Below are 25,049 nucleotides of genomic sequence, written 5' to 3'. Positions count from 1 at the left end.
GGTGCTTGAAGGTTGGGGTTCTGCCTCCTCTCCTGGGGGCCAAATGTGGGACTTCTCATGTTCTTTCAGCAGACCATCTAACCTCCCCTCTTTTTCTTTCTTGTGCCTCCCGATAGAGGGAACGGTTGAGGAACATCGAGCGCATCTGCTTCCTCCTGAGAAAGGTTGGTGCCTGCTGCAGCCCTGTCTCCCCCGAAAGACAAATGGCAGGGGATGGGGCAGGGGCGGGGTGGGGAGCAAGTGAGCCGCTGGCTGGAAACCTCCAGAGATAAAAGGAGCTCATTAGAAGGGGTGGCCATCAATCAAAGTGACAGAGCAGCACTGGATATCTGCACGTGCCCTCTGGTTGGACTTAGAGGTTCTTTATCTTTGCGTGATGATGGATGACATTTCCAGCTCATGTTACCTGACAGCCTTTGTTCCCTGGGCTCGGGGAACTTTTTAACTAGATGCTGGGTTTCCTTTGAGGTTTCAGCCTGCCGCTCAGCTTTGTAGTTTCATTGACGGCATCACTGGGAGTGTCTTAGGGGTGGGGTGGGAAGTGTTCTCAAAGGGGGAACCAAGCATTGGGAGAGTTGTTGTGAATGGATGGACGGTAGGTCACGGTGGCTCTAAGTGTGTCTGGGAAGCACGCGTTTGCACGCACAGTCACGCGTGTGCGTGTAGCTCAAGCTTGGTATTTAGCATGCCTCTGTGACATAGCCGGGGAGCGCCAGTGGCAGAGGGAGTGGCGCTCCCCAGTCAGGACCGCGCCTGCTGTCTGCAGTCAAGTGCAGAGAACAGCAGCCACAGGTGGAGGAAGCAGGGCCCATAGCCTTGAGCTAAAGGATATCCCCGGTCTCTGTCCAGAGCACACGGGCCACAGGACATGGGGAAGCTACCTGTCAACCCAGAGGGAGTTTCTGAGCCTCAGGTGAATAGGAGAGAAACAATTACCCTACCAACGTGGACAGAGGAAATAACTGTGCAAGCTTTGGGATTTTTTTTCTGTATTTCCATAATGATACCCTTCACTGGAGGAGAGGACTTAATCAAGAAGTTACTTATTTTTCCAGCTACTCACTTGTCCTTTCATGTTTTCCTAGACCCTCAGTGTGGGGGAGTTCCCCATCTTGTGGGTCGTAGCAGGGAAGTGTGGTCAAATAAGGAAAATGCATAAGAAAATAGTAGTGATCCAAAGAGTAAAGGGTGATATAAGAAACTACCTGACACTTGGTATTAAAGGCACCTCATGAATTTGTCAGTTATTTCCCCCCGTCATATCTTGGACACCAATAACCCTTCAGCTGTCAGTTCCAGTCTGACACCTAAGTGTCTGTCACGCTCCCCACCCCCATCCTGAATGTGCCTCCGGGATTCTCTGGCAGGGCAATAACCCATATCCATTGTATCATTCTAGCTCACCCTTCTGCACTGCTTGGACACTGACTCTGGCCGGACAGTGGACAGTGGCCGGTGGTCGCCTCTGCCAGAGTCCTGCTTACAACCCAAGGTCAAAGTCGAGACCTTGAAAGAACAGAGGCTGGGAATTAGCATGACCATTTGTGAATTTACATATAGTTTGCATAAGTTTCTAGAAACAGTAGACAGAGGCATTTTGCTCTAGGAAACATACTCCAAGTACCTTTTTCTGTTTCTTGTCCTTTTCATGTGGTCCTTCCCCCCCATGCTGTGGCCTCTGCAGCTTCCGAGAACGCAGATGCTGTTCACCTTTAGTGGGAAACACCAGGGAGGATGGTCCACAGTAGATGCCTGAGGACAGGAAACACTGACTTGAAGTTCTCAGGTGTTACAGTTGCTCCCAGTCATGCGTCCTGCAGCCTAATGGTCTTCGCCTCACGACTAGCTAGCTGCACGAGGACCTAGCCTGAAACATGTATTTTTACTCCATTTACTACGCTTACAACTTACATCAGATTTGTATTTTAAGATCACACGTAACTCTCTATTGTGTTCGCCATCGATGTCCCTAACTGACAGTGTCTCCTACCCTGTCCGTGCCCACTGCCCTCCTCGGGGTCTGCTCCCCGCCAGCTCTGGTCCCTTCCACAGGAGAGTCGGTGGTGTACGCAGGCTTATGCTGCGTCCAGATGCAGCCCCTGCCCCGATTATCCGTGCAGCCCTCAGTGCTACTCTAACTCGGGGGCGGTGAGAACGGCGCCCTCCTCGCGCAACTGCTGTGAGATTCAGCGAGCGGATACAGGTGTGTGTGGCTCAGAGCTGCTCAGCACCGTGCATGTTGCTGCTGGCGTCCTGACCCTCGAGGCTGCCGGGAGCGCCGTGTGACACCCCAGAGCACACGCACACACCGAGGCAAGTGAGGTGGCCCGTGGCCAGTGGCATCCCCTGTCTGAGTCCAGGCCGGGGACGTGGGGAGGGTTAGTGGGTCTCCTCAGCGCCACCACCTTCTGGCAACTGTACCTTCCAAGAAATTTCTTGGAACTTATCCCCCAAACACCCAGAATGTGATGTGTCTTCACAGCTGATTGTTGCTAAACCACCTCCTCAGCTTTCTCGGGAGGAAGGAAGGGATTTCAAAGTGGATCCATTTTTAGCTCGCTAATTATCAGAAAATGTGTTCTTTGGGTAATTGTCTGAACTGCAGGATTCTCGTGTCGACGTGTGCGTGTGATTCATTTTCCGTGGCAAGAGCCAGTTCACATGCTGCTCTCCCGCTGGAGCGGGACATGGGCTCCGTGGGTCGCCACGAAGGACAGCTTGTGGGTGGGAAGCGCACTTGCCCCGCGGGGAGGAGGCTGACCTGCCCAGGGGCCCCGGCTGCGTCTCCAACTTCAGGAAATGGATGGAGGAAAGGAGCTGACAGGAGAGCCCCAGGTTGGCATGAGTGTGAGGAGGAGCGTGCTTTGTGAGCAGTACTCAACAGACCCTGGACTTGGGGGCCCGCGACATGTCACAGTTTGGTATGTCCCTTCCGGCTTCGACACATCTGTGCGTCTCCATCTTGCCCCCTGAACTCCACAAGCGCATCTCTAGTCCCACTGCAGGTTTCTGACGTTTGTGGCTCTAAAAACCTCTGGTGGATGGGTAGTTCTCCCCCCCGCCCCCCGCCTTGAACAGTCACCCTGGTACGTGGAGGAGCAGGAGGAGTGGGTGCGGTGGCGTTGCTGGGGTGCTGAGTTCATTGAGGTATAACCAGGCTGGTGGGATAGGGCAGGTCCACCAGGTTTTAATCTAGAAAGAATGGGGTGGTGATGAGGTCACACGCGTTACCACTAATGACCACCTGCGCCCTTCCCCTTCATGCTTATCCAAACCATGCCTGCAGGGGGTGGGGGGAGGTGTCACGGGGTGAGGTGCAGCTGAATGGTGTGAAACCTGGGTCCCCTGCAGAAGTTCCATGACGTGGTCCCGCCAGCAGGGTTGGAGGAGGTAGGGAACAGCTAGGACACTTTCCCAGTGCAGAGCCCTTTGTCGAGTAGGAAGATCACACTGTTGTTCTGGATTCTTCCCCCTCCCCTGTGTCTGTGGGATCATGTGCAGCTGCACAGGTCACGTCCCTGAAGCCAGCCCTGCCTGTACCCATGATCTTGCCGTGTGATTGTGCAGGTCCCCTCCCCCGCACTCATGTCGGGCTCGGCCATGTGAATGTGGGCAGATGTACGAGTGTGCTCAGGTCTTCAGAGTCCTGGGTGTCCCTGCTCTCTTGTACTTCTGACATCACCAAGGCCACCCCCCTGGTGCAAGGAGTCTGGGATGCAGACCCCAGCCCACTGGGTCCAGTGACCCCCAGTCAACCTTTAGATGTGTGAGCAGGTATAAACGATTATCACTGAATTTTGGAATGAGTCGTTGTGCAGCATTGTTAAGGCAATGGCTCACTGACGCTGTAAGCATGTGCTACTTATATAAGGGGGAGAGTCTTTTTTAAAAAGTGATTGTGTCCTGTGCCTCTACACATCTGCTGTTTGCTGACTCTACAAATTTTATAAGTAGATGGTTTCAAACTCTGCCCCAATTTCTTTGACCTCAGAGGAGGCTACTAAATGCATTAATGTACCAGAACTGAGAGAAAGACCCATGTCACTTTGGATCACAGTGTTTGTCATGCATTAGCTACTTGGAAGAACAGTGAAGACGGTCCTTTTCTCTAATCCCTGCCACAAGGGATTGACTTGATTTCCAGTCTTTTTGGCTGCTGGTGTGGTTTTTCCTGCAGGGCTCTGGAGGGAGCCATGTATTTTATTTGAGAGACATAATGCAGTGAAAAGAGACACACAAACTCAGCGGCCGTAGAGAGGCCATACTTGACTCAGAAATCTTCCAGATCAGAATTCTGGGTTGGCTGGCGGATTTCTAAAGCGTGCTGGGGCTAAGAGCTGCTTACATTTCCTGAGTGACCACCGTAATCCTCCCAACAGCCCTATGATGTAGGTCATGGTTAGGAGCCCCACCTGATAGACGAGAAGTCAGGGCGTAGAGAGGTTTACTTCTGGGGCCTCACGCTTCCCAGGTCGGTGGAGCTGGGATCTGAAGACAAGTCTGACCAGAGTCCACATTTTTAATCACAAAATAGGGGAAACTGTTGGTTCTCTGAAACATGCTCCTTGTGGACCTGAGCTCTGGGAACATCGCTTGGCTGTTTAAAGGGAAGTTACGAGTCCCCAAAGCCACAGAGGGCCTCAGGGACCCTGTCCTGTGCTGGCTCGCCAGGACGGGGCCCAGTGGATTCCTTCAGGGCTCTTTTCTATTTCCATTTAACTTCTTGGTAGGATAGTTCACCCCTAGAGGGAATGTTTGAAGAGAAGTAAAAATATCCTAGAACAACACTTGTAACTGGTTCAGAAACTGTGTCTCATGTATAATGTATTTTCAGTTGCTTTCTGTGGCAAAGTTCTTGTTAGTCAGAGGGAAAGATGGAACATTCTACTCGCTGTGTGAACAGGGGTGCTGTCACGGGGCTGCTGAACTGGGCGGCGGGGGGAGCAGGGGCCCTGTCCTCACTTCACTCTGTCCCCAAGGCCGTGGCAGGGCCCGCAGAGGACCCTGCAGAGAACCCCACAGCCGCTCTGGCTCCTGGGGCTGCTTGGCTCTGTCCTTCCCATTCTTCATTACGATGATAATAGGGGATTAAGCCAGCGTGACTTCTCTTTCTGGTGGGTCCGTGGGTCACCTGGTTGGCTCCCCCCATGTTGGCTGGGCTTCTGGGGAGAAGGGGGCATTCTGCTCCCCGCTGGTCCTCCAGCGACGCGCCCAGGCCCTTCTCGTGGTGTCACAGAGGAGCCAGGGGGGAAGTGGGAACACGTCAAGCTTTGGTTTGCATCAGATCTACCAGTGTCCTGTTGGCTGAAGGGAGTCCTGTGGCACAGCCCAGGGTGTTGGTTCGAAAGCGCCTCAGGAGCGTTGCAGGCGTGAGCAGAAGGTGGCGAGGGCCTGAGGAGGGAGCCAGGCTGCTCCGGGTTGGCAGGTGGCTGGTTTCGCAAGCGAGGGAATGGACATATGGGGCTTGTCTCGGGCAGCCACAAGATGAGTAGACCTCTGCATCCACCCACCGAGTTTTAGAAGTTTATAGAGCCTTAATGGGGTTCAGTCACATGGACTGTTCACGGGATCCCAGCACCACATCACTGTCTGCAGGCCATCCTGGGGGCAGCTTCTGGGAGCAGGGAAGGCAGGGGGGACCCAGATTCCAAGGACAGGGGAGGGGCTGGTGAGCCCTGATCACCAGGATCCGCCTCAAGGGTCAACTGTGGATCATGTCCTCTGGGTCACCTCCCCCAACACAGGGTAGCAGTGGGAGGGACTATGGAGTTACAGGCAAAGGCGTGGATGTAGTGAGGCCATTCATGGCACCGTACCTGCTGTCAATCTACCGCATAGCTGCACGAAGGGGATTAAGATTCGGGGATCTAGACAATGAGACACCACCTCACTAGCATCAAAAAGACACAGGATAACGTGTTGGCGAGGATATACAGAAAACGGAAGCCTCGTGCCTTGTTGCTGGGAATGCACCCTGGCGTGGCCACTCTGGAAAACAGTATGGCGAAGCCTCGAAAGGTAAAAACAGAGCTGCCCTCTGATCCAGCCGTTCTACTTAGGGTTTTATATGCGAAGGAAGTGAAAACACTAAGTCGGAGAGACATCTGCACCCCTGTGTTCGTTGTGGCGTTATTTACAACAGCCAAGATGCAGAGAAAACCCAAGTGTCCATCAGCAGATGGGTGGATAAAGAAGATGTGGTGTGTAGACACCAATGTCTCGTTCATCCTCCAGTCTCCAGAGTTTAGCACAATGTGGGACCCGAGGCTGATGTTCGGTGTGTGACCAGGAGATGAAATGCTAAACCTGGAATGGACCTTAGAGTTCGTCTGGCCAGACCCCTCATTTTCAGTTGGGCAAACTGAGACCTGAGGGATTAGTGGTTAGATGGCATCAGCGCCATGTGTCTGGGCTGCTCGGCTGGTGTGGCCACAGCCCCTCTGAGAGTCCGAGGTCACCGAGGCTGGACAGAAGGGGACCCAGCTGTGAGCTCTCTGGGGCAGGGCCCACACCTTGCTTCTCACGAGTGCCTCTGAGGGGCCAAGCTCAGGCTGCTGGGATGGGAAAATCCCTACCTCATTGCCAGTGGCCGTTTCACTGTGAGTAGCCTTTACTATGTGTGAGTCTTTCTTTCCTCCCAGGCTACGACCCCTTGCCCACTTGGCATCTGATAGGCCTGGGAATGAGACTGCCACTTTTATATCCTGCAGTTCTTGGTGAAAGTCATGGAAAAGATCCTTGGTCATTTCAAAATCAGCCTTTCTCTGGTGAAAAGTGGTCTTTCCATATAGATGCAGGGAAGGCGGGCAGTCTGACCGTCTGTAGTGGACTCACGCGTGAGGAGAGTTCCACACCATTCCTCCAGCCTCTACCTGTTCTTCCCATCATGACAACTGTACAGAGGTCTTAGCTCCCTTCCACCAAAGGGGTGGCCTCATTCGCGCCGTGGGTCTTCAAGGACTCCTTCTGTTTGTGGGCAGCTCTGAAGGTCAGCCGCATGCAGAAATCTGCAATAGATCCGTGCCTTGAATTTGGATCCTGTGTGTTCCTAGGCCAGGGGTATGGACATATTCCTGAGCTGTGAGTGAGCACCCTCACAACACTGCAGCACGGCCTTGCTGTTCTCCGCTCTGTAGCCTACACGCAGGACTTCTAGTAATTGCCCATGGAGGCCACTTACCACTGGCAGGAAAGCTTTGCTGTCTGTCTTGTGCAAAATCATGTGTGAGCAGCGTGTCAGGAAGTGGTAAACGGTATAGTGTGCTGCTCTGTTGTGTTTCTTATTAGTGGAACTGGTGGTTCCTAACCACTTTGTGTATCAAAATCTCCCGTGAAGGGGGCACCTGGGTGGCGCAGTCGTTAAGAGTCTGCCTTTGGCTCAGGGCGTGATCCCAGCGTTCTGGGATCGAGTCCCACATCGGGCTCCTCTGCTATGAGCCTGCTTCTTCCTCTCCCACTCCTCCTGCTTGTGTTCCCTCTCTCGCTGGCTGTCTATCTCTGTCAAATAAATAAATAAAATCTTAAAAAAAAAAAATCTCCTGTGAAGATCTTTTTTTTTTTAAGATCTTATTTATTTATTTGAGAGAGGGAGAGGCACAAGCAGGGGGAGGGGCAGAGGGAGAAGCAGACTCCCTGCTGAGCAGGGAGCCCGATGTGGGACTCAATCTCAGGACCCTGAGATCATGACCTGAGCCAAAGGCAGATGCTTCACCGACTGAGCCACCCAGGTCCCCCCACCCCTGCTGGAGATCTTCTAAGGTACCTCTGCTTAGGAACCAGTTCTAGAAGTTCTGTCATAGTAGGTCTTGGGAGGGTCCCGTTTGGTTTCTTTTTTCTGCTGCAGAAAGCTTTATTTCCATATGATCCAGGGCTTGGGCGAGGTCTCCAGGGGGCTTAAAGAGCTGCCACATGGCTGCAGGGAGAGACTCAGTCACAAGCCCCGGCATCGGGGAGATGCCCCAGAGGCTGCAGGGCTCCAGAGTTTCCTGGTCATGCTCGAGGGTGAGCCTTTTGAAGAGATGCTCGCCCAGCCCAGCCTGGGGGCCGGCCTGGCTGCAGAGGTGAGTCAGGGGGTCGCCTGTCTTCTTGATGGGTTCACCTCCTCATCTGGGAAGTCACAGAGATGGGGGTCCATGCGGCCAGAACCCAGGCACACCCATCCACAAGGCTCTGGCTTAGGTTCTTCTCCAGAACCTGGGCGGCTTTCATGGTGTCCAGGGTGTGACCCCGGTCATCTTGGGTTTGACCCTGCTGCTGCACTGGTCCTCCTTCCGGGGATGCTCAGTGTCCACTTCTCCTCACACTTCTCCTTAGCCAGCTCGTGGGAGAAGTGGCCCACGCCCTCCAGAGCCACGTCCTCCTGGTGGAAATAGAAGCCTGGAGAGAGGTGGGTGTGGGAGGCCCGTGGGCGGACCGGGTGGTTTACAGCATCCTCCACGTCTGTGGAATGACCCTGACACATCCAGGAGCTCATGGCTGGTCAGTAATAAGGAGCCTGGCTCAAAATAGGGTGTTGGCTGGTTGCAGAGGCACTGGGTGGGCGAGAAGATGGCTCCAAAGGTTGCAGCTGGAGGGGCGCCTGGATGGCTCAGTCGTCAAGCATCTGCCTTCGGCTTGGGTCATGATCCCAGGGTCCTGGGATCAAGCCCTGCATCGGGCTCCCTGCTCAGTGGGAAGCCTGCTTCTCCCTCTCCCACTCCCCCTGCTGGTGTTCCCTCCCTCGCTGTCTCTCTCTGTCCAATAAATAAATAAAATCTTTAAAAAAAAAATTGCAGCTGGAGAAACTGTTTGGAGGGTGGTCAGAGGCTGGCATCCCTGGGTCTGTTCCGTCCAAACACTGTTGAAGCAAGAGACAGATCTGCGGGACCACTGGGCGCACTGCTTGGGAGGGTCCGGCTGTTACTGGAAAATGCCCCATATGGATGTCTCATGGGTGGCCATGTTGGAGGAACTCTGTGAGATGTAGCTGGTGATTTGAGTGGTTAGCAGGTGTCCTGGTGATTCACAAGCAGCTCCCAGGGTCTGGGGAACTGTGTCTGCTGTGGGCGGGGGCAAGAGAGAAGCACTTCGAGCCAGAGAGGTTGGCTGTCTGTCGGAAGGCAGCCCTGGGCTTGAGGAGCAGCCCCGGCCCGCTGTGTCCTGGCCGTGTGCGGAGGGAACATCTTCGTGGTCCCATGTGAGGAAGACTGGTTCCACTCCACAAAGGAAGTCCAGCGACCCACGTGGAGGTGGAGGGAGAGAGCCTGAAACCGTCAGTGACCTTGGGGTGCATCACTGAGAGTGATCCCCAAACTTGGCTGTGCTTCATGTCACATTTAGAGAGGTTATTGAAAATATGGATTCCTGAATGCCCACCCCCTGTGATGGTTAATTTTAGGTGTCAGCTTGGCTGGGCCACAGCACTCAGACATGTTGTCAGACATTATTCTAGATGTTTCTGTGAGGGTGTTTGTGGATGAGATTAATATTTAGATTGGTGGACTTTGAATAAAACAGATTGCTCTCCATAATGAGGGTGGGCCTCATGCAAGCAGCTGAAGGCCTCAGTTGAACAAAAACTGACCTCCCCAAGCAAGAGGGGATTCTGTAGCCGATTCAGACTTCAGCTGCAACATTGGGCCTCCCAGGATCTCCAGCCTGTTGGCCCACTCTGCAGAATTGGGACTTCCCAAGCCATTACAATTACATGAGCCAGTCCCTGAAATCTCTATTTATGTACGTGTAGACTCATGTATCCAAGGAAGCTATGTTGTGAGGAGAGTGTGGGCAGCTGACTAAGCTCTTTATGAGAGCTAGTGCACACACTGTGCACACACATGTGCACACGGCATGCAGTCACATACACACATATACCATACACACTGACTCACACAGTCACATACACACACACCACACACACACACACATAGCTACATATACATGCACACACCATGCACACTCATTCACAGTCACACATGCACACACCATGCACACACATATGCACATGGCATGCACACTCACACATAGTCACATACACATACCATGCACGCTGACTCAGTCACATACACACGCACACACCACACACACACGTAGCCACATATACATGCACACACCATGCACACTCATTCACAGTCATATATGCACACACGTGCACATGGCATGCACATTCACACACAGTTACAAATACATACCATGCATGCTGACTCACAGTCACCCACACACACACCACACACACACACACAGCCACATATCCACGTGCTCACATGCACACTCATACATGCCACACACACACCATGCACATACTACGTGCATTCACAAACACGTGTGCACACATACCACACGTGTGCTCACACGCATGCATGCACACACACATGTGTGTGCACCCTGTCGGCTCTGTTTCTCTGGAGGACCCTGACTAATGTACCCCCTATCCTGGGCAGTTCAAGCTCAGTAGATTTGTGGCGGGACCCCGGACTGCCGTGAGCAGAGTCTCCCCTGAGCTGGGTAAAGTGATGCCCTCCAGCAGATGGTAAAGTCCTTGCTCAAGGTCACCCAGCTCCCGGGTCTGGCTCCAGAGCCCACGCTCACTCCCTTTCTCTCCTGCTGTTTCCAACTGTGGGAACCGGTAACTTTCCATGCCTTCCATAGCTTCTTACTGTACACCAGGGGCCCATCTCTGCAGGCCACCGACCAAGAGTGACAAGCACCCGGTTTCCCTCGTGGTCTCCACAGTTGTGTGGACCAGAAAGGGAGGCTGGTCCACTCCTGCATCCATCGGCAAAGCCTGTCTCACAGCCTGAACTCCTAGGCAGATTTATAGACCCAGTAGTTTTGCTATGAGAAGTCACCAAATCACTGGCTGCTTTTCCGTAACCCCTTTCTCCTCTCCAGAGTGTAAAAAGGAATTCCTGGTGCCACAGGTGAGGGAGGCAGGANCAGGAATGCGTAATGCGTGTGGGATCCACTGCCAGAGAAGGGCACAGGGAGCTCGCTCTGTCGGGGAGCCCGTCCAGAACGAGGTGTGGTGGGAGGAGACTCTGCCCCAAGGGCTCATCTGGGGACCCACGCTCCCCCTGCCCAGTCCACGTGGTCTGCAAGGGTGTCCCACCGCCTTGTCCCTTCAAGCCCCAGGGTAGAGGGGGAGGGAAAGGACCAGAAGGTGCACACACCTCCTCCACTTAACTCCTTGGCCAGCTCTTGGGCAAGTGGACACAGCTGGTCTTATTGGGGGGGGGGGGGCTCTGTGCTCAGCCAACGATCAGGGGTTTTATCCCAGAGAGAAGGGGCAGATCTTGACCACAGGGAGGAATCAGTCTGTAAAGCCGCCAGTGCAGGGCACACGGCCACTGCTCTGCACCGAGTGAGGTGGGGGGAGGGGCCCTGCTGGGCAGGGGTGTGTGTGTGGGGGGGTAGAAGTGGGGGTGATGTTGCTAACCTGGAGAAGTCTGGGCATCGTGGGGCTGGATGGGGGAGCCAAGGCATCCTGGATGTTGGCTTGGCTGGTTCCAATGGGTGCTGATCTGACTTGATTCATTCATTCGACTGTAATACATTTAGCACCTGCTGTGTCCATGGCCCTGTGTCCTGTGCTGAGGGGGATGTGTGTGTGTGTGTGTGTGTGTGTGTGTGTGTGTGTGAGAGAGAGAGAGAGAGAGAGAGAGAGAGAGAGAGAGAACTGTGGAGACCTGCTCAGTCCAGCTAAAAAGGATCTTGCCTTTTTTATAAATTCCTGCCTCGGAGTCTCTCAAAGCCCCAACCACACAATACCTTATATTAGAGTCCCTTGCACATGTCTTACACATTCGTATTTTTGAAGGAAGGGATCATGCCCTCCTAATTTGTGTCCCTGCCCTGTTGTCTAGCATGGTGTCTGCTTTATGTTAATTAGCTAAATGGATTAGGGAACAGGAGACTGGCGGCCACATAATGGCTTGTGGCAGAATTCTCTCTGCTGATCCAGGGATTAAGGCAAGTGACAGGAGCAGAGAGAGGCCAGTGGCAGATGTGATGTGCTTTGTCTCGTGAATTGTCCCTCGCTGCCCGGCGGGTGAGCATGGTAACAGATGGGGTTCGAGCACCAGTTCTCAACCTGGCTGCGCATCGGCATGGCCTGGGGAGCTTACAAAATGCTGCTCCTGGGTCCCACCCCTGGAGATTCTGTCTCAGGAGTATGGGATGCGGCCTGGGCATCGGGATTGGGGGAGCCCCCAGGGCGAGGCTGCAGATCTCGGAGCTGGAGGGTAAGCTGGGCTCTGGCCAAACAGGTGGGAGGGGTTGTCACTGGCACAGCCCCCAGGGTGTGATGTAGAGAGCCGTAATTCCCTAACCCGTGCCCCAGTACAAGCGATAACTTGCCGGTGGGAGCTGGACCCGAGGCGTGAGTGCCTGCTGCCCGCTTCCAGGGAGGGGGTCATGCCTGGGGGAGGACTCTGCACGGAATCTGCACACAGCCTGTTTTTCTTGGTGTACCTTTGCTTCCAGAAGCCCCCTTTCCACAATGTGACGAGGAGTAAAACCTTCTGTTTTCAACCCCCGCCCCCACCGCCCCACGACACACAAATGCTCACCCTTCCAGATATCCATTCTTGCCCTTTGCCCAATTGCTGAAAAAGCAAGAAACATTTCTGGGTTACGTTTCTAGGCCACAAAATGTGCCAGTATTCCCCAGTTCTAAGGGTTTCTTGTTCCCTGTAGCGCTCCCTAGTCTCTGCTTCTCTCTACGGTTAACTCCCGGCACCAGCCTCTATCGACGGAGAGACCCCCGGGACTCAGATGAGCTTCTCTGGGGGCTCCCGGCTGGTGCTGGATCGATTCCCACACTCCAGATGTGTCTGCCCCCTACGGGTTAGCCGCGCTATCGTGCTGACTCCATTTGCCACTTGGGTGGGATTTGTGATTCTTTAAGCAATTTGGGGCATTGGTCCTCCTCCAGTGCAGTTTCACTGGCTCTGATCCCTCAGCTGTCTCTATGGCACAGACAATTACAAAACACATGGAGCTTTCTTTCATTTGGGTAAGACTCGGCAGTAGACAGGGAAATGCACTGAATACGTTCAATGTGCCATACAAATGCAAAGTGCCATTATTATAAGGGGACAGAAAAACCATCCCACTCCCTTTCTGTGTCTGCCAAATGGTCTAAGCGATGATGAAATCGTGGAGGACAATGGTCACCGATTATAGTGCAGGGGGGTGGATGGGGAGCCCACAACAAGAACAGCTCTGCTATTGTGGCCTTTCCGTGGTGACCTCACCATGGCTAGCGCACTCAGGGCGTCCGCTTCGAGTGATGTCAGTACCACTGGTGTCCGGGTGGGAAGCAAATAAAGGAGCTGCTTAGCCAAGCTCTTTCCCTTGGGGGATGTGACAGTTTGAGGGGCTGTGTCTCCCTTCCCGGGTGAGTTAGATGTTCACACCTGCCACCACGCTATCAGACCCTTTTTTGACGGTGGGGACATCAACTGATGTGCGGATGTTGGGTTGTTTCGTGTTAATTGATAAAGTATCTCAAGGGTCCAAGGTCAGGACTTGAAGGCAGTGAGGGCGGGAAGGGGAAAGTCAGAGGCACAGTGCTTGGTCACCTGCTGGTTTTCCCCCGCGTGGTGGGTGCAGGCAGGTCTGGGCGCCTGGCTACAGGCTCGGCACTGTCCCTGCAAGCAGCGTGGGACCAGGAGCGCTTTGCTGGCGGCCTCGGGGTTCCTCCCTGGCCCCCACCCCGTGGGTGGCAGGTGTGGAGTCACCTGGCTCTGACTCCCAGGCTCCTATCCTTCTAGGAGTCCTCATGTTCCCATGTCCACATTTCCCAGGACAGTCCCATGCCTTTGTGGTTCTCAGAGGCGCCCGACGCCACCCCGGGGCACCCGGCATTTATCCCCACGCGCCTCTGGTCTGACGGCTGTCCCTCTCAGCGGCTCCTCGGCTCCAAGTCAAGTGCAGGCTAAGAGCTCTGGACCAAAGGCATCTTCTCAATTTCAAGAGACTGTTGGGGGCAGGTTGCCTGCAGGAGAGCTGTCGGGAGGTGCTGCGCCCTCTGTCTGTGAGTTTGCAAGGCCTGGCACTTCTGGGCACTGAGACACCAGAAATTCATTTCCTCACAGTCGTGGAGGCTGGGGTCCAAGATCCAGTGTAGGCGGGTTGGTTCCTTCTGAGGCTGCCCCTCGCCTTGCCGACAGCCGCCTTCCCCTGTGTCCTCACGTGGTCATCCCTCTGTGTGTCGTCAAGTGTCCTCTTACAAAGATGCAGGTCATATTGGATCAGGACCCAGCCTAATGACCTCATTTACCTTGATGACTGCCTTAAACACCCCCTCTCCAAATGCAGTCACGTTCTGAGGTACTGGGGCCTAGTACTTCAATGTACGAATTTTGGGGGACAGGATCCATGCACCAGAAAAGAGTTTTTATGAAAATGACATCCGCCTGGTGAGGAAAAAGGGTTGGCCTTCCCTTGAATTGCTCCCCGGTGAGTAACAGAGTGAGTAGTGAGCCCCTGGGTTCGGATTTTACCAGCAGTTTCCCATCATCCACAGGTGTAATCCAGTGAAAGTGAGGACAAGACATTGCTCCTTTCTGTAGGATTTATTGCATGTTTATCAGAATGAAAAGCAAAGTTAGTCTGAGCAAAGCGTGTGAAGATTGCCCCCCACATTCTCAAGGGGAGAAGCTCCAAACAAAAGGGAGGGGGAGCTCCCTGGCCAGGAGCAGCGTGCAGAGCCAGCCGCCTGAGCCCAGGCAGTGAGTCAAGTGTCCGCAGGAGGAGTCCCAGGTCACCCGCCATTCCAATAAGCTCCACTTCCTGTCTCCCCAGTGGGCCCGGGTCGGCACCAAACCCGGGTTTATGATGTGCGCTCTCGTGGAAGGGTTGCTTGCTGAAGTTACATAATTATTATAACTATTTTTGTTTATAGGACATGCCTTCCCAGGGGATCGCTGGCACTTTCCTGTCCAGAAATTGTCACTTGGTAGCAGGACACCTCGACCCATCCTGGGGCTGGCGGAAGTCATAAGGAGCACATTACCCACCCCCCCGCCCCCGTGGCACTGTGCAGGCCACACGCAAAGTCATGATGTGCACGGCTCCGGGCAAGGCTGGCGCAAGGTGGCCAGGTGCAGCACGGGGCCAGGAGAAGGGCCTGGGTCCTTTCTCTGTGCTGGAGGGGCCACGCCTCCCTAGATGTGGAAGGCTGGTCCCTAGAGGCTGAGGAGAAGTTTTCTCTGTGACGATGATGTTTATTACATTACCATGAGTGGCAGAGACTATGCCAGCTGCTGTGTGAAGTGCTTGACGCAGTGTCCCCGGGTCCCCCTCACTGACCGGATCATGAGGGCAGACGGCTGGCAACCCAAGCCCGGACTCCAGTCTGGGCAGCCTTACCCCAGAGCTCGCTCTTTGGTTTTCCTTTGTTTGTTTTAATTATAAAAGCAGTCTGTCCTCATTTTGACTAGGAAATGATGCTGATGCTGAGTTAGTATGAAGGAAACGCGAACAAGCTCCCAACCCCTCTCTGTCCCTAACCCTCTAACCCAACCCACGGCCCCAGCTGGGGCCTGCGTCCCCGTGCTTACGTTTCTACACGCTTTCAAACATGACAGGTGCGTGCACACGTACACACACACACACTCACACACTCACACACTCATACACTCACACTCTGAGCTGACTTCTTTGTTTCTCTTTCCTGATAATGGAAAAATTGGGGGTTTTTGGTGACTTGTTCCTTCCCCACGTGCTGTGCATTACGGACCCTCCTCTCAGCCACTACTATAGATCTAACTGTCTTCAAGACCAGAATGAATTTGCACCAGAAACTGTCCTAATATGCCATCCTACACACAATCTATGCAGTCATATCGCTATTCATGGACATTCTGTCTGTTTTCAGTGTTGTTTGTTTGGCCCCTACCAGTAACCGCGCAGGGAACACCTTCGTGACTTTATATCCCAGGAGTGAAATCTTTGGGTTGAAGAGTATATGAATTTGTACTTTAAAAAATTGCCAGATTATTTTCCCAAAAGGTGGAAGCCATGTGTTCTGCCCCCAGGGGTGCGTGGGGGTGCGTGTTTCCACAGCCAGATGCTCCTGTCCATAGTCCCAACAGGACATCATTCTCGTTCATCAGCGTTTCCCAGTCCCATCAGCACAATTGAATCTCCAGGGGAGCTTTTAAAATCTGGGTACTGGGACCCTGCCCGCTCAAAGTCTTACTTAACTAGTCCAGGGGGCACGGGCAGTAGTGTTTTCAAAAGCCCCCCCTCCAAGTGATTCTAATGGGTGCCAAGGCGGAGAGCTTCTGGGAGACCCTGCAGACACTAGGATCCCACCCTCCCTCCGCCTCCTTCCTTCCCCCTCCTCCGGTCCTCTCGTGCACGGGCTGTGGGGACTCTGCTGGAGGCTGCAGGCAGTTTCCTTCTGCCAGCCACCTCTTACTCCCTGTCCTGGTCCTCCAGAAGCACATCGCTGGTCAGACCTGCCATTAGCCTTTGCACAAAGCCCCCTGCTGGCTTTCAGAGCCTTTAGGATCCTGTGGGACCCGCATTGCCCTCAGAGACTCTTTCCGGGAGAGGAGATGGTGTGCACGCACCACTATTTCATGACCAGAAACATGTGGGAGTTCCAGTGGTGTCCTCCTCCTGCAGAGGGGATGTCGCTTACGTCCCGGCGCCCACCCCACGTCCCTGCAGCGTGCACTGATGTGATGCATGCAGCTGCCATGGGAGGCATAGCCCCGCACCCGACTGAAGGCGCACCCCCGGCAGGTGTATCGACCGTATGCGGAGTCCGGTGCGCTAGAGCTCTGGTCTCTCCCGTGGCACGACGGGTATCCTGCTGTTCATGGCCATCCAGTGAGCACCCCAAGTTAGAACAGTTAGAACACATCAGGGGCGGATGTAGGAAGCCTGCAGACCAGCAGGGACAGGTGTGCGCGCACGTGTTGGGGTGGAGGAGGTTTAAACTGCTTATCTCATTCTGCCTCAACACCGCTGGACCCAGCCCATGGCTGCCAGGAGAGCTAGCGGGGTCCTGCGGAACCGCGGGATAGTTCGCGTGCATGAAAATACTAGGAGTGTTTATGCTTCATGAAAAAAAGATGAGCTTCTGTCTTTCAAGAAACAAATCACGTCAGAAACTCTATTTTTAGCTCAAGGACTGGATTGGGGATCTTTGAAAGAGGCAGCCTGCCTGGTGAAGACCCCCGAGGACAGCAGGAGACCGGAGCTGGCTGTCGTCCTTCCCCGGCCCACGTAATGATTAACCGTGACACCTAACGCTTGCAAAGTGCTCTTTAGGACACGGGTTTTCAAACTTGGCTGCACACTGGAATCACTTGGAGAATTTCAGGAACTATTGTCTGTCCCCAGGGATTCTGACTTAATTGGTTTGGAATAAATCCTGGGCATCAAGAGTTTTAAAACTTCCCTGGGGTGATTCTAATGTGCAGTCCAGTGTGAGACCCTTTGCTAAACAGGCTTCATCATTCAGGGTCACCAATGCCTTTCAGCTGTGTTGGTGGCTTGGCTGCTGGGGCTCAGCGGGGCTGGTGGCCGATCCACGTTGGCCCTGCCCTCCCCCCCAGCACAGGGCTGCGTGGGGTGCACAGGCACCCGGGCATTAGCTCCCGGGATCTCCTGGTACCCCCAGCAGTCAGAAAAAGCCGGGGCGCCCAGAGGGGTAGGGTTTCAGAGGTCAGCTCCGATAAGAAACAGGACAGTGGTCTTCCTGCTGCCCGCATGTTGGAGACCCCCTTGGTGGTTTCATGAAATGCCGAGGCTCCGGCCCCACCCTCTGAGTTTCCAGGGCAGTGGGGAGGTTTGGATGGGCACTTAGAACGTTTTTCTCGGGGAGGGAGGTTGTCAGGTGTAAGGGGTTGTGGGAAGAGCAGTGTGACGCATGCCCACACAGCCTTCAGCAAGACCCGCGTGTGCTTGGTCTGCTCTCCCCTCCCCGGTGCGGGAGCACACGCGCGTTTGGCGGGACCATTCGTTTGCACACATTATGTTTCTTTCCCCCAAATGCATTCGCCAGCATAACCACAACACGTGGCTGCACCCAGGGACGCAGGTGACGACGTCTGATTACAGTTCATGGTCATTTCCCCTTCTCCCCATTAAAGTGCTTTATAGCTTTTTTTTTAATTTTTTTTTTTTAAGGCAAAAACATTCAGGATCTAGTCAAGTATCATGCATCCCCATTTGGTTGTCTCTTTAGTCTAGAACAGACTTTGTACTTTGTTTCAGGACAGTGATCTTTCTGAAGAATCTCTGAGTCAGTCTGGTTTTTCAGGGTCCCCACGGTGTGTGAAGAGCAGCGGGGGTGCTGAGAGGCCGTCATTAGGGGACTTCATGTCCTGTTTCCTGTGTAAAACATTGATGTGCTGGCCTGGGCCACACCTTCCTGCTTACGGCTGGCGCTGGCTTCCCACAGCCCCATGGCCTGTGCGGCCCCATCGCGGGCCCCCAACTCTGTGCTTCCCTAAGTCCCAGCTATCCTGCAGTTTCCCAGCAGTGACCCCGTGTGCTGTGAGTAAGTGGGGCACCGGCGCTGGGCTCCCTGTCTCTGTCCTGCTCTACCTGGTGCCCTCCTGTCTCTGGTCCTATCTCAGTGCCCCTCCCTGCCACATTGGCTAGCTGCCCCTTCCGTGGGCTCCCTCCATTCTGTCTCCTTCCATCTCATTCTGGAGCGTGTCCGGACTAGCTCCCTCTCTCCCGAGTAACTTCTGGCTCTTCAAACACAGCTTGTCTTCCTTGTCCTAAAAATGTCATTGACCTTGGTAACCCTTTGTGCTACCAGCCCACATGGTTCTTCTTTCATATGTTGCCAGGTTCTGGAAAGAGCCACGAACACCCTTGCCTGCACTTCTTACTTATCTGAGAATTGCTTGTGAGGTGACAGGTGCTCCTTTCATTGCACAGAAACTGATATCTTGAATGTCACCACTGACGTCTCGATGACCAACTCCAATACCCCAAGGCATTCATTCTCATCCCCCTTGGCTCTCTGTAGAGTGACGCTGCTGGGCATGTTCTCCCTTCTGGCCGCCCAGCAAGAGAGGGCAGTTTCCCTCTGTCCTGTGCACACGCACCTCTGTCTGCCTGACCCCCCAGCCCCACGCCAAAGACACAGGTGTCCATTTGGGTCCTGGCCTTGGCCTCGTTTTCTTCCTGTTCTGTCCTGAGAGTTGCAATCAGCAACCTGTGGGTCATATGGGGACAGCAAATTTGTTTTCTTCAACCCATTTAATATTTTAAGCATCGGAAAAATTCACACAAAAATCCAAATTTTCAGCTTGCTTTTGGGAAAAGATGCACAAGATCCGGCAATATTAGAACCATTTTCCTCAAGGTAGCCATCTGCTGGAGTTGGGTGGCCAATAACCCTTCTGATGGGACGTGTGTTCCTCAGACCCCCTGTACCCTCCCCTCCCGCGTCACCACGCACCATGCGCATCTGAGCGTAAGGTTCTGCCTCCTCGGGGCTCCGCTCCCCCAGTACTGGGGCTTCTGTCCTCATTCATCTTGCAGCCGCCCCCAAACTGTACCTTCTGCTCTCTCTCTCTGGAATTCCAGGTGAGCATTCTTGACCATCTAATGAGCACCTGTACCTGGTTCTACGTCTTGCATTGGGGTTAGAAGTGCTGAAGAATCACACTTCTCCACCTCTGTGGGTTTGAACCAGTTGAGAACAGACACAAAAGTCTAGATGAGGATTAAAATACAGCGTCACACTGGCCAGCTGTATGGACAGTCATGACAGGACTCCAGTACCTTCAAGTATGAGAGAGACAGACGGACAGACACAGACACACAGAGTCAGACAGACAGACACACACACACACGCAGAAAGTGCCAGAGAGGGGTGGGCTCCAGGCTTGTGCTGGTGCGGAGGCAGGCTTTAGGCCCCGAGCTCATGCACCTGCCACATGCTTGCAGGATTGGGCAGAGAATATGTGCTGTTTGGGGACAGGAGCAAGAGAAGCCAGGCACAGGCTTCCTCCCTGGTGCTTCCCCAAAATGTGGAAATGGCTGGTGGAAACTCTTATTTTATTGGTTGAAGCAGGAATGCGGAGAGGTTGAAGGGTTCAGAGTTCTCCCTTCATTCAGCTGTAAACACGCTGGCTCCAACCTCCTCTTCCAGGTGCCCCGTGTTGGTTACCATGGAGACACTGTCTCCGTGTCTCTCAGGTTTACCACCACCCCTGTCCTCTGTCTGCAGGGTCTGTTTCCCACGTGCGTCGTGACTTACAACCCTCCTCCCCAAGTCCCTTCCTTAAGAGCTCAGACCCTCTTCTTTTGCCGGGACTGGTGCAGTAGCTTACTAGCTGGGTTTTTTCACCCCTGGGCTTTGGTCTGTTTTCCAGTCCTCCTCCTGGATTCACCCTGTGCCAATGATCTAAGCAAACCTTGATCAGGTAAAACCACCTTATCCCAAAGCCTTCTCTGGGTCCCCATGTTGGAGCACAAATGACCAACACTCAGCAGTGCGTCTAAAGCTGTCTGTGATTTCTCTGCACTCTGTGGAGATCTACTCCCTTTCAAACACTTGTCTGCTCACCCTGCATTTATTGAGTACCTACTGTGTGCCAGGGATTGTGCCAAATACTGTAAGTAGAGATGTGTGAGACTTCCCTGTGATTTCCTTTTTATTTTTAAAAAATTTTATTTATTTGAGAGACAGAGAGCATGAGCAGGGGGAGGGGCAGAGGGAGAAACAGGCTCCCCGCTGAGCAGGGAGCCCAATGCGGGGCTTGATCCCAGGAGCCTGGGATCATGACCTGAGCCGAAGGCACACACTTCACTGACTGAGCCATCCAGGCTCCCCAATGATTTCCTTTCTTTGTGTCTTGTCTTATACTATTTTACCACCTGGAATGTTCTCTGTTGGCTAAAATATTATCTTTTAGTTCCCACTGAGATGTTGTTTCTTCCACGAAGCTTTCTCTAATCCACTAAACAAGAAATACCCTCTACCTTCTCTGTCCTATTGGATTCCTTGTGGTCGTTCTGCATAATGAAGCCCGGTCTGCGTGTTCGGCTCCTTTTGCGGGCTATGCCTTCTCTGGCCCCATGGGCCCTGTAACACCCGTGCAGTCCTAGCACACAGGAGACGCTCTGCTGGTGAGATGTTATAACATTGCATTTTCCCCAAAGTAGGAAATGGAACAAATCCAAAGAAAAGTGTTTAAAAACAGGAATAAATTACACATGATCCTTAGGTATTGCTAAATATAGCCGTACTGAGACAAACATGTCATGATTAATTAACACATGGTGAGCCACCTACGATCCCTTCTGAAATAAAGCCATGTCTAAAAATGTTAAGTAATATTTCTTCATCTCTTGCTTTTCATTCCCACTGCAACCAACTTAGACTGTTATTTTTTTTTAGATTATTTATTTATTCATTAGAGAGAGAGGGAGAGAGGGAGAGAATATGAAGCTGACTGCACTGAGCATGGAGCCCGACACAGGACTCGATCCCACGACCGTGAGATCGTGACCTGAGCTGAAACCAAGAGTCGGGTGCTTAACCAACCGTGCCCCCCAGGCGCCCCCACAACTTAGAGTTTTATCTCTTTACCCTTCAGAACCCAGGTTTGCTCACTGATTTCTCTGAAACCAGAGGCCAGCTTGCTCTGCTCCAGCCGTAGCAACCCTGCTGGGTTATTTCTGCTGACGCTGGTGTGTGCGTGTCACTTCCGTCCCCGCGCCTTTGCCCACCCTCACGCCCCCCCCCAACCTGTTTGTCCTGCTTGACCCCGGGCCCTCCAGGTAGCGCTCCCTCCGCAGAAGAGCCGCGACCTTCCCAGACTCCCAGGCTCGCCTGAAGCCCGACCGCCTCCTGACACCTGTACCTGTCCTGTCAGCTGGGTCAGCTCCTCCCCCCTCACCTTTACCAGCTGCTTCCAAACCTGGTTGCTCATCCGAGTCGTGAGCACAGCATTTGAACTACAGATCCCGGGGCCCCACCTTCTGGAAATTCTGAAGTGGGGCTTGGAAATCTGCATTTCTGGATTCTGATGTGCAATCATGGTAGGAACCCTGCAGTCACGACAGGATCTCCCACCGCCTTGTGTTTGTGTATCTATCTGTCTTCCGGATCGTCCTCGTCCTGAAGGTGGGATGGCATCAGCAAGTCGTCCAGCCTTTGGAGCACCTGGTAGGACGTGGCTCGTGGAATTGTGACAATCTCTGCACAAGTGTGTGTTGCACGCACGTGAGGGGATGTCCTTTGAAGAGATGAGGCGTGAGGGCTGGAGGGAACGTGTGATGTACCCAGGAGTGGAGAGGAGACCCCAGTGACAGAGGACCTTTCAGGCTTCCGGGACATCACTTTGAAATCTGTTTGCTTTCATGGTCAAAATATTGCTCATAGATTAAATTATTTTCCGTTTTGAGAAAATGCTCATCTTTATAAGGATTTCTGATGTGTACCTTATTATTTGGTTGTTTCACTTCTGGGTTTCTGGTTTCTAAAGCAGAACATTTTAGAATCTGGTCCCTGAGGTTGCTCTGGTAACCACCTTGAAAACTCTGGAACGCTTTATCCTGTTTCCAAACTTCACGGATTTCTCCAGCTGCCACACCGTGTCTGGGCTGTGCCCTGACTGAGAGGTTAACACTGACAAATCTTCACGGAGTCGCTGGATCTCCTAAAGCTCCTTGAAGATGCGCCACGTTCTAGCATCATTGTCGTTAGGGTGCGTGGCGTGTTCACCAGCAAGACGCACGCCTTCCTTCCTCTGCAGCGGAAGGTTTGGAACCTAATCACCGCGCGGTGTCTTCAGAATGTGTCTCTGGTTTTACCAAAAAGCCAAACCCAGCACCGAGCCCATCGCTGCAGGGGGTGCGTGGTTCTGACAATCACAGCCCAGCTGCTGACGTCGCAGCTCCCGCCTCTCTGGCTCGTGTGGGTCGCCCGCCTGCACGTGCTGTGTGCAGGTCTGGGGCTCCCCTGGGGACCTGCAAACCTGCTGGGATCAGAGGTCAGGGGCACAGCCCCGCGGGGTCACTGAGGGGCCGTATGGAGTCGGGGCCAAGTTCCTGGTGCATCTCTGAGCTTCAGCTCGTACTCTGCAAAATTCACCATCATCCCACATAGACACATGTAGTCGGGCTTTCCGGAAGGAAAGGAGCCAAGTCGGAGCTGTTTGCTCCCCATGAGGAAATCTGCCCACCTCAGCAATTTGGCCCAGGCTCGCGTCTCTCCTGTCAACGCAACTTTTAATTGGTCTGCAGCCCTTAGCATTCGTGTCCTGTTGCTTCTGAGTGGCTTGTACGAGGTCTGGGCTCCTTGAGGTCACAGCTGCATCCTGAAACCAGCTTGGGGGGCACACGGGATGGCCCTGGTAGCCCTGCCATTCAGTGGAGCTCCTCTGGAATTTTCCATCAAAACAGCTTCACGAGAGTGTGTACTTCTGACCCCCCCATTCCTGAGAGTCACTGAGAGCTGCCTTGTTGTGACACACTCCTTGTGTGGCCCCGGGGACAACGTGAAAGGTCCTGGGAGCTGGAGGAGGTGTTTCCTGCTATCTGCAAGGAGCACCCTTGCTTCGCAGGAGCGGGACAGCTGCAAGGTGGAGGGAAGGGGGACTGCACCCCTGGGCCACTTTGGCCCCCACACTGGCTGGAGGGTAGGAGCCCCAGTGCAGGAGGGAGGGGTGGGCCCCTAGGTCCGCAGCAGGAGTGGATGGAGAGGGGCTCTGGCCACGGGGGAGTGATGTGCCAGCCTCGGGGGCATCCCATGGCACCCGTGGATGAGTGACCGTCAGTGCCGACCCTGGGACACCAGGCAGCGCTGCCCCCGAGAGCATGCGCTGTTTCCAACTTGTGCCTGGACTGTTTGCATTCTGGAAATTCGCCTGGAAGCCACTGGCTAGAGCTCAGTGTTTCTGGCAATCCAGGGATCTGTGTCACCAGGTGAGGTGAGGGGCAGGACCCATGTCATCTGTGCTTGTCATGTGCCTTCACGAAAACAAACCTGAGGAAGAAGGCCCTGGCCCCTCGGCGTTCCCAGGCTTACCCTTTGCAGACACACGTGTCTAAGTGGCAGGGACGCAGCAGGGACATCGGTGCCCCAGGCCAGCATGCATTTCTTCACCACTGAGTTCAGTGTCCTTTCTCCTCCAACGTGAACTTGCCAGTCTTGATGCCAGCCTCTGTCGCCTTGGGCCTCACACTGCCCTTCCTTGGCCTCCCGGGCTCTTCCCTCTCTCCTTGTCCTGCATGTTGGGGGACCCCAGACCCAGCGCTGGACTCTGTGCCCCGCCTTCTCCGCTCAGTGCCTTCCACCAGGCAGTCCAAATTTCCTTTGCCATGTTTCCTCAGCCTCCAGGTCCCTGTTGTGAGGACCAAGCCCTGCGCCTAACGGTCCCACAGACACTTGCGACGCTGGCCAGTGCTGGGCTCCTGGCCCCCCCAGAACACCTCCCCTTCCAGTGCACCTCCTGTGTGTGAGCCCACGCCTGCCATGCAAGACTTTGGAGTGATGGGTTTGTCCTCTCCCTCCTGCTGGCTCTCGTGGACTGGCTGCTGCATTCTGCAGGTGGGACCTCCTACGTGTTGTTCAAGCCCATCCGCGTGGCTCCGTCCCTTCTGCCCATCCTGTCCTGACTGCCACTGTTTCTTGCCCAGACCCTCCAGAGAAGTAGTGAGGCCAGAAGATGACCCTTCTCCCCCAGGGCAGCCCTCCCAGACCCAAGACCTCCAGTCACTGGTTCTTGTGGCTTCTGGTATCACATTCTTCCCTTTCCCAACACGTGTTTTCCACACCAGGATGGAAGGTGCCTACAGACAGGGATGATGGCTCTTCCCCTTCTATACCTCCTGTGCCCCCAGCACATGGACCCTGAACATGGCGAGTGTCGAGTGAATGAGTAGTAGTCATGGAAGTTGGACTAGTAGTCATGGAAGTTTCCATTCACATCTCCTGGTTTCATGGCTGGGCCTCTTGCCGGGCCTCACCCGCCACCCTGGACAGTCCGAGCTTGAATTGCTGAGCCGTGATTGAGCACTCATCTGCTGTACTTGAGCCCTGGGGGACCCGCTGCTTATGCCGTAAAGCACCGGCTGGGGCT

At 54.0% G+C, this 25,049-nt stretch overlaps 1 protein-coding gene across 1 annotated transcript in view; it reads left to right on the top strand.

Annotated features, from left to right (window-relative positions):
- The window catches only part of CNIH3 (cornichon family AMPA receptor auxiliary protein 3), a 95,094-nt gene that overhangs the window by 49,983 nt on the left and 20,062 nt on the right, over window positions 1-25,049 (top strand). The window contains exons 3-4 of the mRNA XM_040636133.1: window positions 117-164; window positions 22,959-22,980. Coding sequence (XP_040492067.1) covers window positions 117-164; window positions 22,959-22,980 — 70 coding nt within the window. The remainder of the gene's footprint in view (window positions 1-116; window positions 165-22,958; window positions 22,981-25,049) is intronic.

Source organism: Ursus maritimus, unplaced genomic scaffold, assembly GCF_017311325.1.
Source record: "Ursus maritimus isolate PB19 unplaced genomic scaffold, ASM1731132v1 scaffold_2, whole genome shotgun sequence".
Classification (NCBI taxonomy): Eukaryota; Metazoa; Chordata; class Mammalia; order Carnivora; family Ursidae; genus Ursus; species Ursus maritimus.
This window is presented reverse-complemented; position numbering and strand designations above follow the sequence as displayed.